Source organism: Microplitis mediator, chromosome 2 (assembly GCF_029852145.1).
Source record: "Microplitis mediator isolate UGA2020A chromosome 2, iyMicMedi2.1, whole genome shotgun sequence".
Taxonomy (NCBI): domain Eukaryota; kingdom Metazoa; phylum Arthropoda; class Insecta; order Hymenoptera; family Braconidae; genus Microplitis; species Microplitis mediator.
Genome location: NC_079970.1, coordinates 3168388 through 3185750, shown reverse-complemented (window position 1 = coordinate 3185750; position 17363 = coordinate 3168388). Strand labels below are relative to the sequence as shown.

Sequence of the window (17363 nt, the reverse complement as noted above, 5' to 3'; positions counted from 1 at the left end):
ATATATTTGGAAAATTGCACTTATAACTTTTTTAATTTTCTACATGTGCATATTTTTAGTTATATTTTTTTTGTAATTGACTTGTTGAAAAAAAATCCGAAAACTTTTAGTTGTTTACAAAGCTCAGGATAATCATAATGGAGATAATTAATCTTTTATTGGGGTGGTAAATATTTACCTCGATGTTTGTCCGTAACTAATAGGGTCGCCTGATCCCACAAATCGTGACAATTAGTTAATAATGAGAAATGTTGATTCTGCTTTACCAGCATCGAGTGAATTGCAAGCGGAACGCTGACAAAAGTTGAAGCTGATGGCTGTCCTGAGACGACGTTACCGCGATTCGCGAGCTCACCGCTGCTGTATCCCGAACTCTGGCTACCAACGGAACCAACCGAACCGGCCGGCGATGGTGTTGGAGACAACGATGGAGTTCCTTGGCCTTCAGCATGGACGAGGGTCGGCTGTGCAGGCTATTTAATATTTCATATTTACTATTTATGTTCTTCCTAAATTCATTTATTTTATTACTGTTAATAAATTTACTACCGTGCTCACTTTTTGCGTGTACTCTGCAAGAATTTTAGCGTTTTCCTTGACTTCGTGTTGCCGCATTTTGTAGAGTTTTAAATAAATAAGAGACTGGCACCATAAACTGCGGGAAAAATATATAAATTAATAATTTGCTGTGAACGTCTAAGGGAAAATGGTCCGAATTTTTTTTCTTTTATCGTCGGATCAATACTTACCTCAAGATAGCCAACTTGTTATGGATACTGCTCTCAGGTGAATTGTTCTGTTGGCTCTTGAACTTAGATGAGATGTATCTAAAAGCAACATGAAAGTTGAGAAAACTCTTTTGTCACGGACTAATTGGCGTTTCCACAAATACACTTGACTCAATACTTACTTTATAAGACTAAGTGTGTCTCTGTACATGGTAAAAGAGGATCTTTCAGTTACTGGATCTGACTCCATGGCGTGGCCTGTAAGTAGGAAATACAATACTGCCTCCAAGTAGAGCATACCCTGGGCCGTCAGCTCGCATTCCTCATCTGCACTGTGCTTTAATCTTTTAGCTTCCGTCAGGTACTGGTTCTGGTCCCTGTATCATTAATAAAATATGTTAATATTTAAAATCATGATGATGATTGCGGGCAGACTACTGCTAAAAAAGTAATCGTAAAAAAATGAATGAGATAAAATCTTACCTATCCTGGTCCTCCAAAACGTCATTTTGATGATTGAAGTAAGAATAGTAGACGCGTTGAGGTGGTGCCACCGGTGGAGGCAGCAAATTAACGTCAGATCTTTCTTCCCGCTCGTGATTTGTGGGTTGGATGTCATTTTGCTAAAGTAAAAAAAAAAGTATTATAATAATAATGATTTATTGAAATTATTATGAGCTATTTTATGATTGGGAGGAAGGTAATAAAACTTCGGGAGAAGAATTGAAGAAAGAAATAAAAAAACTAACTTGTCGGGAAGATGATCTGGATGAGTTTGAGTCTTTGTCAGTGTGATGTCGTTTTCTTTTTTTCTTCTCCTTGTGCTCACTTGTGGATTTAACTTTACTGTCCATTGAACACATATTTAAACTAGAGACAGAACTGCAACTAGTGTTGCGCTTACGCTTCGGCACTCGATCCCCAGTATTATCTGTAATAACATTAGCACTAGCACCGGCACTGGAGTTCGTAGGGCCACTAGATAATCCACTGCCACCAGGTATCGCACGATTTTTCGAATCCGCCCCAGCTAAAGTTACAACTAATTCACTCTTACTCTCAGTACGTTTACTTTTTGATAACACAGCTTGATCAGTCGTGACGTGATGATTATCAACGTGTGTCCTGAAATCGATGGACGGTGGTGGTGTAGGGGTATCGATAATTTCACCCTCCTCCGGCGTAGGCGGTCGCTCGGATTTAACAGATTGTCGTGAAGCCGGCCTTGTGTCCGGTAATTCCGTTCGCTGTCTCAATTCTTGACCTCGCGACGGCCGTGGGACATGAGAAAGTCGGCTAAGATCGACTTTACACACAAGTATGGGTACTCCATTGACATATTTCAAGGGTGGGAAGTTTGCTGTAGCGGAAGATTGTGACGACGGTCTTTTGTATGGACTTTCACCGCCCGTCGGCGTACTCGCGGTGTATTCTTCCACGTAAATTCCACATTTGCCACCGCCTTTGCCACCTTTGCCGCCCTTACCGCCACCTTTCGCACCGCCCTTGGCACTTGAAAATAGTTTCCTAAGTGTATCATTCTTTTTCTTATCCTGCACATTGCCGGCGTCTTCTTCTTGTAGTTTTGGCGTTGGACTGTTGTCGCTGTCAGAATTGTCAGGTGAGGTAACTCTTGTAAGCGGGGCTCTGGGTCTCGGTGGTACTCTCGCGACTGGCTGTACGCGATTGTTCCTCAACGTTGTCTCTAATTCACTGTCGGAATCAGAAGCACAGCCCGAGTTATTTGTTATCCTCGACCTGGGACGTTGAGGTTTAACTTTGTTGGGGCTCTTCTTCTTGTCTTGCTTTTTAGTTGGAGAATCTGTTAGCTTATTGCGCTTTGACGATAGTCTTCTCCACCGCGCGTCGTCTTCCGAAGCGCTGTGCTTATTCGTCGTTTTCTCGTCTTCACTCGAAGAGATACTTAACCGTGATCTTCGTTTGTCAACTGGGATCACTGTCGAGGCTGGAGATATTCTCGACTGCTCGCACTCCGAGTCGCTCGATCTGTCACGTGATCTTGAGTCACTCAACTCGTCGCTGTTATCAAGTGGAACCCTTGGCAGCGGTATTGCTGTAGTTTTTTTCTTAGGATTGCTTACACTACGAGGTTTACTGCGTTTAGAGCTGGCTTTAGATTCCTCTGACGACATTCTATGACTTCTCGGACTCTTGACCGTTTCTTTAGCTGTTTTACGTGGCCGACCACGTTTTCGCACATCTGGTGCTTTTGGTTTATCTTGAATTTGAGATCTCAATTCTTCTTTCTTCTTTTTCTCCGAGTCGGAATTTTGATCACCATCACTCAGGACCGTCAACATCGTCGCGTTTCTAGTTCTTTTTAACGCTTCATCGAGCTGCCACTCGTTATTATGATGAGCTCCATCCGACCGGCGTATTCTCATATCTAGAGACGCTTCCTCAGGTGAACTGTCACGACGAGTTGCTTCATTCTATTACAAATAAATTTTTCACCCAATTAGTCACCATAAAAAAAAGTAAAATAATTTCATTTATTAATAAAAATAATAATAATATAAATACCTGAGCAGTTTTATTCTCTGAATTTTTGTCACCAGCTTGTACGGCAGTTTTGTTGAAGAAACTACTGAGATTCCAACGAGGCTTGGACTCCTCTGCAGGAGGAGGTTCTTCCACCGGGACTTTTGGAGACACGGAAGGCGGTGTGGAAGGACCTTTTGGTGGTGGAGGTGCGTTTTCATCCTCAGAATCATCACTGCTGTCAGTACCCGAGTCTGATCCAGAGTCCGAACTAGAGCTGGCGCTGCCAGAACTCAATGGCGCTTGGCCAGGAGGACTAGGAGGCCTCGTCGGCATTGTCGGCGAGCCTTTTCTCGGTGAGCTGGATGACGGTGACAGCAATCGCTCGGACACCGTGTGCTTTGGCGTGGTCCTGAGCGGGCTTATAGGTCGCGGAGGTGATAAAGTCACCAATGGCGACAATGCTCTGGGTGACATCGGTGCTAGAGGTGCAGGGACCGGTGTCATAGCTGGTGCCAGTGGTGTTGAATGACTGCAATTTAAATTAAAAACCCATCGACCGTTATTTTGTGTTTATACTCGAGAGAAATGAAAATAAAACAAAATTATAATCGATTAAATGAGTTCATAAGCTTCCAATATACTTACTCAGCGTTTATACTTGGACTTGCAGTGGATCTTGATACTCTTGAAATTGACGTCTGGAAGTATAATATAATTCTTAATGTAATATTTTATAAAATGACGTTTAAATTAATTGTCTTTCACTCACCTTGACGCCTTCATCTTCACTGTCTTCCGAGAGACTTAAATCACGCTCAAGATCACTGCAATCATAAAATTTTAAATATATTTTTTATAAAATTTATCATTTTTAGATAAAGTAATTATTATTTTTAGTTCATAAAATACTACCGCCATTAATATTAATCAAAGTAAGAATAATAACAATAGTAAAATAAAAAAATCTTTTTTTCCATTACAGTTTATCTTTAATTAAACTAGACTAGAAAAAATAAAGACCGTAAAATAAAATCTCGATGAAACTATAATACGTTTCTTATTATCAGCATCAGAAAAGAGTAAAGAGGAATGAAAAGTATTAATAAAACTTTCTCACGTCTGATTAACAAGATGTAATTAAAGTTTTCCTACGGAAAACGTTACTGTAAAAGTAAATGGGATAAATTATAATTGTAGCGGAGTTTTGTATTTGAATCAGTAACAGTAACAGCAGCACCATCAGCTCGGCAAATGTATCGACAGGGAAAATACGCGAGAGCCATAGTCAGTGAGTGCAAAGTGCCGCGGATACAGACTCGAGTAGAGTAAGAGTTGTATTAAAGTATAAAAGACAAGAGTGAGGGAGAGTATATGTACACGACATATGTATATATATATATAAATATATAGAAGCAGCTAAAGAGAGGACAGCGGACGTCGACCCCACAAACACTGTGTGTTCTACCCCATCTCTACTGCGTTCCAAGGTTTGCTACCTGCACTGTGTTACGCGCTTACCGGTTAAGGTCCATCCACTTGTCACAATGAGAATTACAATCTCTACTCACTGGCCATTATACATCATCAAGATGAGAAGTGAAGAAAGCTCATCTCAATCTTACATTTCAACAACATTCATTTTATATACACACGAGCCAACTAAATTATTCTAATCATTTATTTTATTTTTTTTTTTATGAAAATTATTAGTGCTACTGAAGTCAGCAGACTTCTGATAATTTTTAGATTTTTTAAAACGATAAATTAAAAAAAAAAAATTGTACTTATAGTTTTTTAAATTTTCTACATGTGCATATTTTTTTTTCTTTGATTGTCTGCTAACTTCAGGATTATAATTATTATGAGTGTAAATGTGGCAGACATCAGACAAATTTAAAATTGTAATTAAATTATAATGCGCATTTTTTTTAAATTTTATTTTATTAATTATTTACTCTATTTATTTATAATTTTAAATTTGTCTGATGTCTGCTACATCTACACTCATATATTATTATTATTTTTGCAACTGTCAGGTCATATTGTTATTCTCTCTAGATGTTACATTTGTTGGGTCAGATGACCTCTTTATCATTTTTATAAAATTTCGATAATCATAAAGTTAGCCGATTATTAATGATTCAAAATTTATTTTTCGACTGATGAATTACAAAAAATCTGCACATGTAGAAAATTAAAAAAACTATAAGTGGAATTATTTGGAATATTTTTTTTCATAATTTATCGTTGGGAAAGATTCAAAAATTATTAAGCCTCGGCTAAATTCAGTATCATAAATTTTGATGTCTTTTTTTTACTGTAAGTCGCCAGGACATTAACGAATTTATTATAAAACATCTTAATAATTATTTTTTTCGTTCAACAAAAGTTATTTTATTTAGATAATGTGCCGTATGTATGATAATTATGATTACTATGCAAACAGTTTAGCTCTGATAAGACTTCGGGCCAGATATTGTAATAGTGCGGAACAAATTGCTTGTTAAATGACAAGATTAGATTACCAGGGGGATCCTGCAATTTAATCTATTTTATTATTTTTTTTAAATATTTTATATTTTCTAACTGTACGTCTTTAGTTAGACGGCTTGTATTTCTTCCTCTTCTTTTTATTGTTTTTTTATTCCTTTGTATTAATAACACTTTATCAATTTATCTATAGCTCTTTTAGTTATTATTCAACCCCTGTACTTTCCGAAGCTCTGTAGGTGATTTAACTTTTTTTGCTTCAGAAACTTGGCCTTTAACGATTTAATATTTAATTTATAGCCTTTTTTTTTTTCTCTTTACTTTTCAACAGATAAAAAGTTTCTATTTCTCGTGATATCAATTGGTAAATAAGAGGAGTGGGTATTTCGTTATCAGGAATTATTAAAAGAAATATATTTGAATTGCTAAGTTATAATTTAAAAATAAATAATAAAAGGTCTCTGTACTCTTTGGCAGATAAAATAATTAAAAACAATATTTGTTTCGCTAATTAATTTTTAAAAAACATATACAAATCTCGTTAATATTATTTTACTAATTAGTTTACTGTTATTAGCGATATCGATTTACGTCAGAGTATCAGGTTATAACGAGGCATAGTAATATAATTCGTAATTAGACCAACCGAGTAACAGGTAAAAAAATAACCCGCGTCATACGTCCAGGAGTCAGCAGTAACCGTAAGTTAAATCTACCTGGCAGTTATTGTTATTGTTGTATTTAAAAAAAATAAAAATAAACAAACAATCAAACAAAGGAAGTAAATTAAAAAAGGATAAAGTTATTTTATGTACGGGAGTGTGTCTTACATGTATTCTTAAACAATTGGAGTAACAAAACGCAGACATTAAACGTGACACTTTGGATAAGCTGTAAAGCGGCATTTGGCCAACTAAATTAATGAAATTGAAAGAGCCGTCGAATGGAACAAAGGAACTTTGGACCGGTCGAATGTTTAACCGGTGGGCGGTCGACGACCCTAGCAGCCGACACAGACTAGAGTGGATGACTGCCACGAAAGGGGAATAAAAGAGAAAAAGAAGAACGAGAGAAAATGTTTCCATCCCCTATAGTCAGCAAGCTTTTTTTTCGTCCCCTTCGTCACTGCTACTGGCTCTGGTTCTGCTTATACCTCTGCCTCTGCCTCTGGTTCTGACTCTGCTACATCAGTGGTAGTAACTACTACTACATTACTCTTTCTCTCCTTCACATCTCACACAGAGCACGAAGCCTTGGCAATCGATAGTCCCCTAGTGTAGTGCAGTGTAGTGTAGTCCTCAAGTATCATCCTTCTTGTATTTTATTTTATTTTTCTTTTATTATTTATTTTCTTTTCTCTTTTTACGCGGTGGTGATCATTCTGCATTCTTCTCATCTTAACTCTCTGAGATTCTGAGAGCCAGAGAGAGAAAGAGTCCCTCCGGTTAGTGTGCTAAAGACAGGCTTTGTCCTAGACTATGTAGCTTGAATTCTCATTTAAAGATTAGCTCGTCATAGTCCCCTCGACCAGCAACCCTTCTGCTTTTTATTTTACTCTTCATTCTTCTTTTACAACCATTGTCTTTTATTAATTGTTGAATTATTAACTAATAATGATGATAATAATAATAATAATCTAGTTAGTTTGTAGTTAAATTGCAGAAGCAATCATTATCCTGGGAAGAAAACAGATATAAGCATCACGTTTTAACTTTTAAGCCAGGTCAGTATAGTAACAACTTGTCTCTGAGCCATTAACCAACTGAGACAAGAGAGCAAGTGAGAAAGATTCCTCGGAATCAGCCGAGAGAAGAAGAGAATTCCACACAGACCAACAGACTCACTGTAGCGAATAACTTAAAAAGTTACTACAGGAGCTACGAGACTCTACTACTCCATCCGCTTGCTAGGGTCTTCAGCAGAACTATCAGCAGCACTAGCACCAGCACCAGCACCATCACCAGCAGCATCAGTATCAGTATCAGTACCAGTACCAGTACCTGTACCAACTCACAAGCTCAACTCCTCTCGTTCCTGCTTTGTCTCTCCCTCACTTCCTATCCTCCTCATCATCGTCATCATATATATATACATATATACTCCAAGATTATATGTATAGGTACCTTATTCTTGTCTTCCATTCTATTCCACCAAGTATTCTGTCGTGCAACGTGTGCCAACCAACGTCGGTAATAATTTCGCCTCTATCTTAACTCTCTCTGCCGCTCCACACTCTCTACTTTACTCGCTCTTTCTTCCGAGTAACCATTCTGTACTTTGTATATGTTATATATATTATATTTATATATATATACATATATACTTTACGGTTCATTCGCCAAGAATAATCATTGCGGATGTGACTAACAGACAAGACTCACTAAACTTTTTTTAGTACATACTCGAAAATTTTCCGCGTCTTGTTACATATTTTTATTTATAGAATTTTATATTAATTACTTTTATTAATTTGTTAACTTTTGCTCCAAGAGGATATTAATTAATAATTAAGTATTCAAAGAATCTAATGAGATTAAATACAACGAAGTAATTGGATAGAACAAAAAACAAAAATATATAAATGTTAAAGCGAAATTTAAGATACTTTGGTTTTAATAATTACACTTCAAAGAAAACTTACGGAAGGAAATTTTAATGAGAGATTTAATGTCTGTTGATTATTTGATATTTTAAATTAATATAAATTTCATACTGTTGATTAATAATTTAAAGATTTATGTACTGATATTTAATTATCAATTGCACTCGAGAGCTCATCGTCAGTTATTATGAAAACTGTTGATTGGGTTGTAGAGTGGGGCGCGAATCGAGATTAATTTTCATCAATATTCACAATCTACTTGTGAATTATTTTTTTTTCAGTTTTATAGAATTATAGGCGGCAGTATTCACAAGTGATACTTAAATTATTTCATTTTTAGATTCAATATGAATAATATTTGAATTTAAAATACTTACGCTGATAAACGTGTGGTCCCATGTCGTTCACGTTCTGTAACAAAAAAAAAAAAAAAAAATTATCAGTACAGAAATTTTATTTCTCTATCAGATAAAAAAAGTTATTATTTAAATAAACTTGTTGCAATGAATGTGTAACATAATACAAAAGTAACAGACGATTGTTGTTGTGAACAGTGAAAAAAAATTAAAAAAAAAAAAAAAGAAATTGAGTAAATCCTTATATCACGATCGGAAGTAACGTTCCTCCCTCGAGCATCCTCATTCGAGGTATTTTCGTCACGTACATACGAGCTGAAAGAAAATAAAAAGAAAAAGTAACATCCACACTAACACACTTGTACAAATGAAAGGAAATAAAACCGAGCGAGAGCACGTGTGGTAGAGACAGAAAAAACGTATGTTAATTTAATAAAAACAATCGGACGGTACTTAAACCCTGGATATAACAGATAAACTTGATCATCAGCTGCAATATAACTTGGTAATTTTAAAAATGACTTTGTCATGTTGACAATCACTTGTGGAATTTATCGCACGTGATTATTTCGCGAGGGAAAATTTTTTTTACCAGCCAAATATGAATTTATGTCTTGAAAGACTGAAAGTCGCGCAGCTGGCCAAGAGAATAGGCCAGCTGTTAGCTAATGTATAAATATATGTGTGTGTTTATGTTTTCTAAGTATGGGTATGTGTATACCTATATATGTATATATTTATGTATGGCACCAGGTATATCATAAAACACATAGTTCTCTTACACGTATGGTTTATAAGAGGGTATGCACTAATGTAATGTGTAAGAGAGTCTCCAAGTACAGAAAGGGAACAGAACTCGAGCACCTGGACGATACACAAAGAAAAATCTAATTCTAATACGACGCAAAAAAAAATAATAATAACAGTATTATAAAAAATACTTGATACAACTCAACACATTGAGAATTAAACAAATAAACTCTCGTTATATATTTATATTAATATTTTTTTTTATTAAATGTAGAGATTAACGTTGGATCTAGAGATAAATCATTACATGTACAATTAGTTGTTTACTGTTTACACGAGTAATTAAACGACATTTATGATGAGCATGCTGATAGCTGATGAGTAAAAGCATTAAGTTTATAAATGAGATTGTGAATAATAAAAAAAAATATGACAAGAAGGGCGAATTATTATTGTGTTAAAAAATAGTAAGCAGAAATAAAAGTTATTTGGTGGATCGGTAAATTTCTTCTTTCACTCTAGTATTTTAGTCACGTAGGCCAAGGGTCTTGGCAGCGTAAGCGAATAAGCGGAAGAGAATCGGATGGTTTTACCGTTGGACGAGTTGAGAGTACAGAATTGTAGTTATGTAGTTATTGAGCTGGTGGTTGTAGAGGTATAGTGGTATGTATACTGCTGGTATAATCATAAGAGATACCACTAAGCAGAGACAATTACGCCTCAAGTCTTACGTCGCGGGTGGAATCGTCACTTGTCAAGTATCCGTCTATCGAAGATCATTGACACCCAATACCCAATACCTGACTAACTATAAACCTGGCTAGAGATGTGCGAGTATGTATGACCAGGTTGATGTCAACGTCTATGTCTGTGTCGGTGTCTAGGTTGATGACAACGAGAATATCGACAGCTGGATGGAAGTATATGCGCAGTACAAAGCAATCCAATGTAGTTGATGTATAAATCCCTTTTACTCAAGAGTTTATGTTATGTTTGAATATCTCGCTCGCGCACACGTGCACTCAAGTGTCATTCCCACGGGCCACCGGTGATTTGTTTGGATCGATGACCTATGAATATTACACTTATCGATGCAACTTTACCATTACACGAGTAATATATAACATGTATTTATATAAATCACCTGACACGAGAAGATAGTTGACAACGCTTCGGAGTACTTCGAATTTGCTGTACATATCCTAAGGTAACTTTTGGTATTAACGTGCGTTAGTGTCCAATCCGACAACTTTGTTATTTAATTATGTTATTTTACAAAAAAAAAAATATTAAGTCGCTAGAGGTAATTACTCTGATTGTATCACATTTTAAAATAGGAATTAAACAGCGCGGGAAAAAGTGTCGTGTAATCGCATAGACGGATGTTGGGTAACTGCGGAACCGGCGAACAGACACGGGAACCCCATGGCATAGCTTATAGTTTTACCCGCGTGCACGATCAACAGTGACGCAGCGTAGCAGAGAAGGAGGGGTAGGGTCTCCTTCAGGGGGAGCGTAAAAAATACTCCAATACAACATACGAGTTGGCTGATCGTCGAGCTTCACCTGCGGTCGTCGCACACTCTTGTGTCTGTTCCCTACTGGGCCCCACTCTTTTATTACATCGACATCCCCTCCTTCATGTCGGAGTCTTGTTTGTTCCCAACACTACTGATATCTGATACTGATGTCTACTTTTTATACCTATCAGATACTTTTAATATATCACACGCGATTGAATTACATTTTTTCTTTACTATCTGCCATTTTATTTTTATTTTTGCTCAAACTATTATTTTATTATCTGACGATTCCCGTATCTATTGGCTATAAATATTTTTCAGGTTTTAAATTTGGAGTAGAGTTTACTTAAATAACTTTAATCTGGGACACTTGGAGCACCTGCATGCACTTGTCTCGTGTACGCGGTACGAGATGGATAAATTTTTATAATTCAAAGGTGCCTGAAGCCTGGTGCTGCAGATATGTCTGAGACAGACAAGGACGGGAAGAAGAAAAAGAAGAAAGAAAAAGAGGAGGAGGAGAAGGCGGACAGGCAAAAAGACCGGGTGGCGTGTGCCAGCCGGTTCCGCACCCGTTGCCCATCCTCGTCCTCATCCTCATCCTCATCGTTCGTGTGTTATTTTATTATGTTTTTTGTTAGTTTTTGAACCAGCTGCATCTGTGACAACCTCAACTTGGCAGTCACTCGGCTATCGTGTACATAAATTTTAATAAAGTTATATGTACTTATGTAATTGACGTAACTACTAAACTACTTGTTTTATATATATTTACATACCACGTATGTGTGTATATTTATTTTTATATATGCTTATAAATATGTCTATATAAATTAAAATAATATAATGAGCAAGTGTAGAGTGAGCAGAATGACATTGCCGATGGATATTATTATATGGATACTTGTGTAAACTGCTGCGCTAAGGAGAGACAAGCTCGCATGACCAACAACCAACAACTAAGCACTTGTACACTTTAGTTAAGTTGACCTAGGAAGTAGGTCGCGTGCAGTTTACTTGTTGGTATGCATGTGGATCAAGACATATAAGAAGCATCGATAGACTTTTAACATCACTATTATTTAGCCTTGAACTAGCCTACCCGCCTCTTGCTCATTCGGTCAGGGCCATTTTAATAAACAAAATATTTTTATTTTATTTTATTATTATTTCAATTTAAATTTCCCGGGTTTTTATTTTACCCGGGAAATTCAAATTAATATTTTTTCTAATCATCAGGATGCTGATTAAATATTTTTTAGAGTATACCTGCACGGGAAATTTTAGTATATTACACACCCAGGGAGGAAAGTAGGACATTCCTGCGTGTGCGCATACTATTTTTAACCAGACCTGCACCTGGAACCCATACGAAAAAAATATATATCCGGATATATCCGGGCAAATCTGAAATATGTTATATATATGTTGCATAGATGTAACATATTCCAGATTTTCCCGGATATATATTTTTTCCGTATGGGAAGTTTAAATTTTTTCCCTGATTAGAAGGAAGAAAGTCGTTTTTTTTTTTTATGAATTCATTGCATTCGTTTCACAATCAGGAAAAAAATTTAAATTTTCAGGTGCAGATATGGTGAAAAATTGTATGTACACCAGGGGGAAGGTGGGACGTCCCGATCCGCGTGTTTGTTACCCTCGCATTCGACTCGGGTAGGAAATTATACACACGTAGAATGTCCTACTTTATTCCCTCGTTATGTAATATACTAATTGATACTCCCAATAACAATATTGTAGTGACAAGTACTCCAATATGTAGTAAAAGGTATTACATATTTGTGCTGACAACTAAATACTGTAGTAACATTGATGACTATAATTAGTGTTACTACATGTGGTTGAGATTGTTCCCCAACTACAGCTCCTGCTGTAGCAACTAAGATTTTTTTCCGTGTACATGTGAATTTATATATTATATATATATTTATTTATTTCTGGAGCGAGTTATAGGTCAAGGAAAAGATGGATTGTGGAGAAAGAGAATAAATTTAAGTTTAATATTTAACGAAATAAAAGAGAAAAGAAAGGTAAGAAAAAAAAAGTGAGGCAAGTTTATAAGCTGACGGAGATTTAAAAAGGCTCGTTGAAGAGAAGGTGGTGCAGAAACCTCTGGCGGGCAAAAGTCGATAGTCTAGGAACTTGGACGTTGAGAGTTTAAACTGACAAGTTTCTGGACGGTGGATTGCACTTGATAAACTCTTTAGTTATTTAACCATCACCCAAATGAAAGGAAAAGTCGGCAAGATATAAAAATGTAGTTAATTAATAATGATAGATAAAACATATTTTTGTTGTTATCAAGTACTTTGAGTTTAAAAAATTTATTTAAACTTCTTTCTTTGATATATAAAAATATTTTAACGAAATGAATTTTTGATTAGTAGTTTCATTATACAGTAAATTTAAAAGTTTAACTGTCAAAGTATTTTTGATAAAGAATATAACGATACTAAAAATGACATGAAAGTTTTATAAACATATTACTTATTGTTAGCAGTTTTCTTTGTTTACTAACTACTTATGAATATAAATGTGCGCTAAAGTATCCATCCATTTATTAAACTTTAAGGTGATTTATTATCGAAAAATAATACTGCAGAGCTGATTTAAATTTAAATAAAAGAATAATTTGTAATATTGCTGCACTGGAGTGAATTCGTAGTGATTACGGATTTCATTTAAATTCAACTTCACTAGGTCACTCGGAGTTTCGGAGTAAAAAAGAAATCCCTCCACATACGGAGTTTTTCTTTTCAGTGGAGTGATTTCAGAGGGATCTGGAATTCATTTGAATCCGCATTCACTCTGATTCAGAGTTTTAGTATTAAAATAAACTCCCCGGAGTGAATTTCACAGTCATCTGCTCCGTATTCACTTCAGATTTCATCCACAATTTTTTTAGTGTGTCAATTTAATATCAAATCCAATCATCTTTAAATAATAGAACTTATAAACTCACTGCCGAAAATTTTCGGAGTGAACGCGGATTAAATCTGGAGTAAATTCGAAGCGGATGACTATTTATTTATTTAATTCCTCTGAAGTAAAATTTACTCCGAAGGAGAGTCAATTTCAGTATCAAAACTCCGAACCGTAGTGATTTTTTTAAAAAATTCCGATACTTCGAGTGACGGAGTGATTCGGGTTTAAATAAAATCCATAATACTCCGAATTAACTCCCAATTTTTTACTCTATTTTGCGTTAATTTATTAACCTCTGGTAGAGCTGGTGCTTGTATGCAAATTACTTGTAACACGAAATTCTAAAATCATGATAATTAGAGTTAATAAATTTAAAAATTCGTATACGAGCGAATTGCTCGGTATAATTAGATATATATATCAATACACAAGTATGGAGAAACCGCATGTAAAGGTAATACGAGTACAGTATAAAGTAAGAAGCAAAGCATATAGGAGGTAAGTAACTGTATAGTATGCCCCAAAGCAGTAGAGTGAGCTGAAGGGTGTTTTAATCATGTTAAGTAACTTGTACAGCAATGCACTCGTAGTTGCTCATGTGTGTATACACAACACGGGTTGTAACCGAGTGCTTTGAACAGGTGGAAGAAGTCAACTCAAGAAATATAAGTATAATATAAACGAGTGGCAGGTCGTATTTATTTTTTTTTACTCCATCCATCTTTTCCATCCCCTTGACTCGTATAAATTTTATGAGATTACGTGCTGCTTCTATTGCTTATACTGCTACCACTAGTACGAGTGCTTACTGCATCTACCAACAAGGATGCAATAGCTGCTACCGTGATCGAGGGCAATTGGGATAAATTTAGTGTCGCTAGTAAAAGAATCGTGTATCTCAAACCAGCATATAAAATGTCTCTTTGTATTCTCATTGTGACTGACAGTTTTATATACGATCACTAGTTAACGAATTTGTGATATTTAATACACGGTTTAAATGTCAAAGTCTATTATGAGTTTTTTTCTTTACTGGCAAATTAAATTAGGTTGAAAAAATTTATAAAACAAAGCAATAAAATTTTAAATTTAAGTAATTGACTGAAGAAATCTTCGGAAGTAATGGTAATTTTTTTTATTTTTTAGAGTATTGGTGCTGAGTTTTGTTGGTGATGAAGCAAATAGGTCGACCACGTTACTCTTCTCCAGTCTCAACTTACTCCTCGTCCATCCCTCCCTATTTTCCATTGGGGTATCGCTCACCAAAATCGATATTCGATATTTAATTTCAGCTACTACCTAAACTATCACTTCTATACATATATCTATATATATATTTGCGACTTTTGTTGATCAGAAAAAAAAACCGTACAAATAAAAAAAAACTAAAGCTTCTGTCGCTCATCCTCTTTGGCTTTTAAAACTCGTCCTTTTGTTTTTATAAAAAATTTATCCCATTGTTACATACAAGATGAATAGGTTCCAATCGACACTAGTAATCTGTCTGTATTTTTATTTCTTTTTTAAATTATTTAAATTTACCGTAAATAGTTACACATTCACTGACAATTTCATCATTTAAATTTTTAAATAAATAATAAAAAATTTAAAAACTTACGTGGCGGCTTGATAGGTTCAGGCGGTATCTCAGTCAGCTGTAATAAAAGATGATAATTAATTAGTAAATCTTATATTTAATTACCAATTAAATTATTAAATCAGCGCAAGTAATTTAATAAACTCCGTACTTTGTATTTAAAAAAAAATATAAAGAATAAAAAAAAAATAATGAAGACTATATTGACCTTGCCTAGTGTTTTCTTTCTGGCTCAATTAAAATCAGTTTAGCGAGCCCAAAGTTCCCCCATTTAAAATCAACGGTCACTAATTTATGCCCGAGGCTTATGAATATTTCTTATGTGCAGTATTTAATAAACGGAGAGGGAGTGAAAAAAAAAAAAATAAATAAGAAGACAATTTAAATGCGCAACACCCCTAGATTGGGGCCATGCTCGATATTAACTTTTACTAACTATGGTATTTATAACCTGCCATTGGGGTAATAATTCATTATATAAAATTATTGCGCCTAATAAATATGAATACTTTTACTCCCCTCTCTATTGCATGATTTACATTCATTTCTATATTTACAAAATGTTATTTGTTATATAATATTATGAAGGTTAATGGATGCATAAGAGCGCGCGGCTGAATAATTGAACATAGAAAGTACCACCAAAGGGATATTTACATAATTTATCAATTTTTTTTTTATAATAGTTGTGATAGTAGACATTAAAATTTTACTCGTTTCATAAACTTGGTGAAATATGCAGGAGAAATATTATTTTTAGCTCTTACAAAATACGATGACAGCCATAGTGAGTAATTATTAATGATATAGATTTGTTTTTTTTTTACTTTTATTCTTGATGTTGCATTGCTTTTATATCATATATTATTAATACTATTATACGCGTATTAAATAATAAAAATGAAAGTTTTGGTTACCTTAGCTAGTACAGGGTTGAATGTGAACTTGGATTCCAGTTCTTTTCTTGGTGTCTGTGCAATAGCTGTAAGTGGTATGGGCGGCATCGTCATTTCCTGAAATGACAAAGAAACATAATAAAATTGTTTACCAGTATAAAGTTGTATTATATATTTAAAACCCACTATTATTATTATCATTGAATAGTAGTTGAGAATAATAAAAAATAAAAATTTATTTTAAGTGAATTGCGTTAAGAAATAAAATAATAATTTATTATTAAATATATATATTTTTTTAATAAAAGTTTGTTGCTGATTTTTTTTTTTTTTCAATAAAATTTATTATGCATTTATTGGATAAAGTAAACAATTAAATTGAAAGTATGTTAATTAGTTAGATAAAGTTTAATAATTTAATTATTTAGTATTTAAGTTATTAGATATTTAATCTGAATATAATTAGTCTAGTTTGTATTTATTTAATGAATATGACAACAGAAGTATTTAGAGTTAATTATTGACAGTTTAATAAATAATAAATGTTTAAAAAATTCAGTTTTATTTGACATTACAAACTTTGAGAGTTTCAAAAATTTATTTACTTTAAAATGCAACTGACAGTTATGTATATTATTATTATTGTTTTATTTCCATCGACATTTATTGGGAATTCCAATTTTAAATAATTTACGTTATCTATAAGAGCTGGACTATTTATTTTAAAATTTTAATATTTATCAATTTAGGTTCAGTTTCATGATAAATAATGACTTGATAAGATTTTAAATTGACACATTAAAAGTTATATTTATAACAACAAAACTATAGGGTAAAATGAACAGGCAGATTTGAATCTTAGCCCGGAATCGGTAATTAAAAAAATTAAAATAAGGAAATAATTACGTAAAATATTTAAAAAAATTATTCTAATTGCCAGTAATGGCAAGTTTACAACTTGCAGACACGT

General features: G+C 34.3%; 1 protein-coding gene across 8 annotated transcripts in view; it reads right to left on the bottom strand.

Moving 5' to 3' along the window:
• LOC130663617 (AF4/FMR2 family member lilli) overlaps positions 1–17363 on the bottom strand; it is a 57264-nt gene that overhangs the window by 5611 nt on the left and 34290 nt on the right. For 7 of the 8 annotated variants that reach the window (XM_057462934.1, XM_057462935.1, XM_057462938.1 and 4 more), the window contains 12 exons: positions 16415–16510; positions 15519–15555; positions 8703–8736; positions 4003–4057; positions 3879–3931; positions 3273–3762; positions 1478–3181; positions 1212–1351; positions 911–1105; positions 750–827; positions 550–655; positions 179–473 (listed from right to left, as the gene is read on the bottom strand). In XM_057462934.1, the coding sequence (XP_057318917.1) occupies positions 179–473; positions 550–655; positions 750–827; positions 911–1105; positions 1212–1351; positions 1478–3181; positions 3273–3762; positions 3879–3931; positions 4003–4057; positions 8703–8736; positions 15519–15555; positions 16415–16510 (3283 nt within the window). The remainder of the gene's footprint in view (positions 1–178; positions 474–549; positions 656–749; positions 828–910; positions 1106–1211; positions 1352–1477; positions 3182–3272; positions 3763–3878; positions 3932–4002; positions 4058–8702; positions 8737–15518; positions 15556–16414; positions 16511–17363) is intronic. The other variant, XM_057462937.1, reaches the window with a different exon arrangement.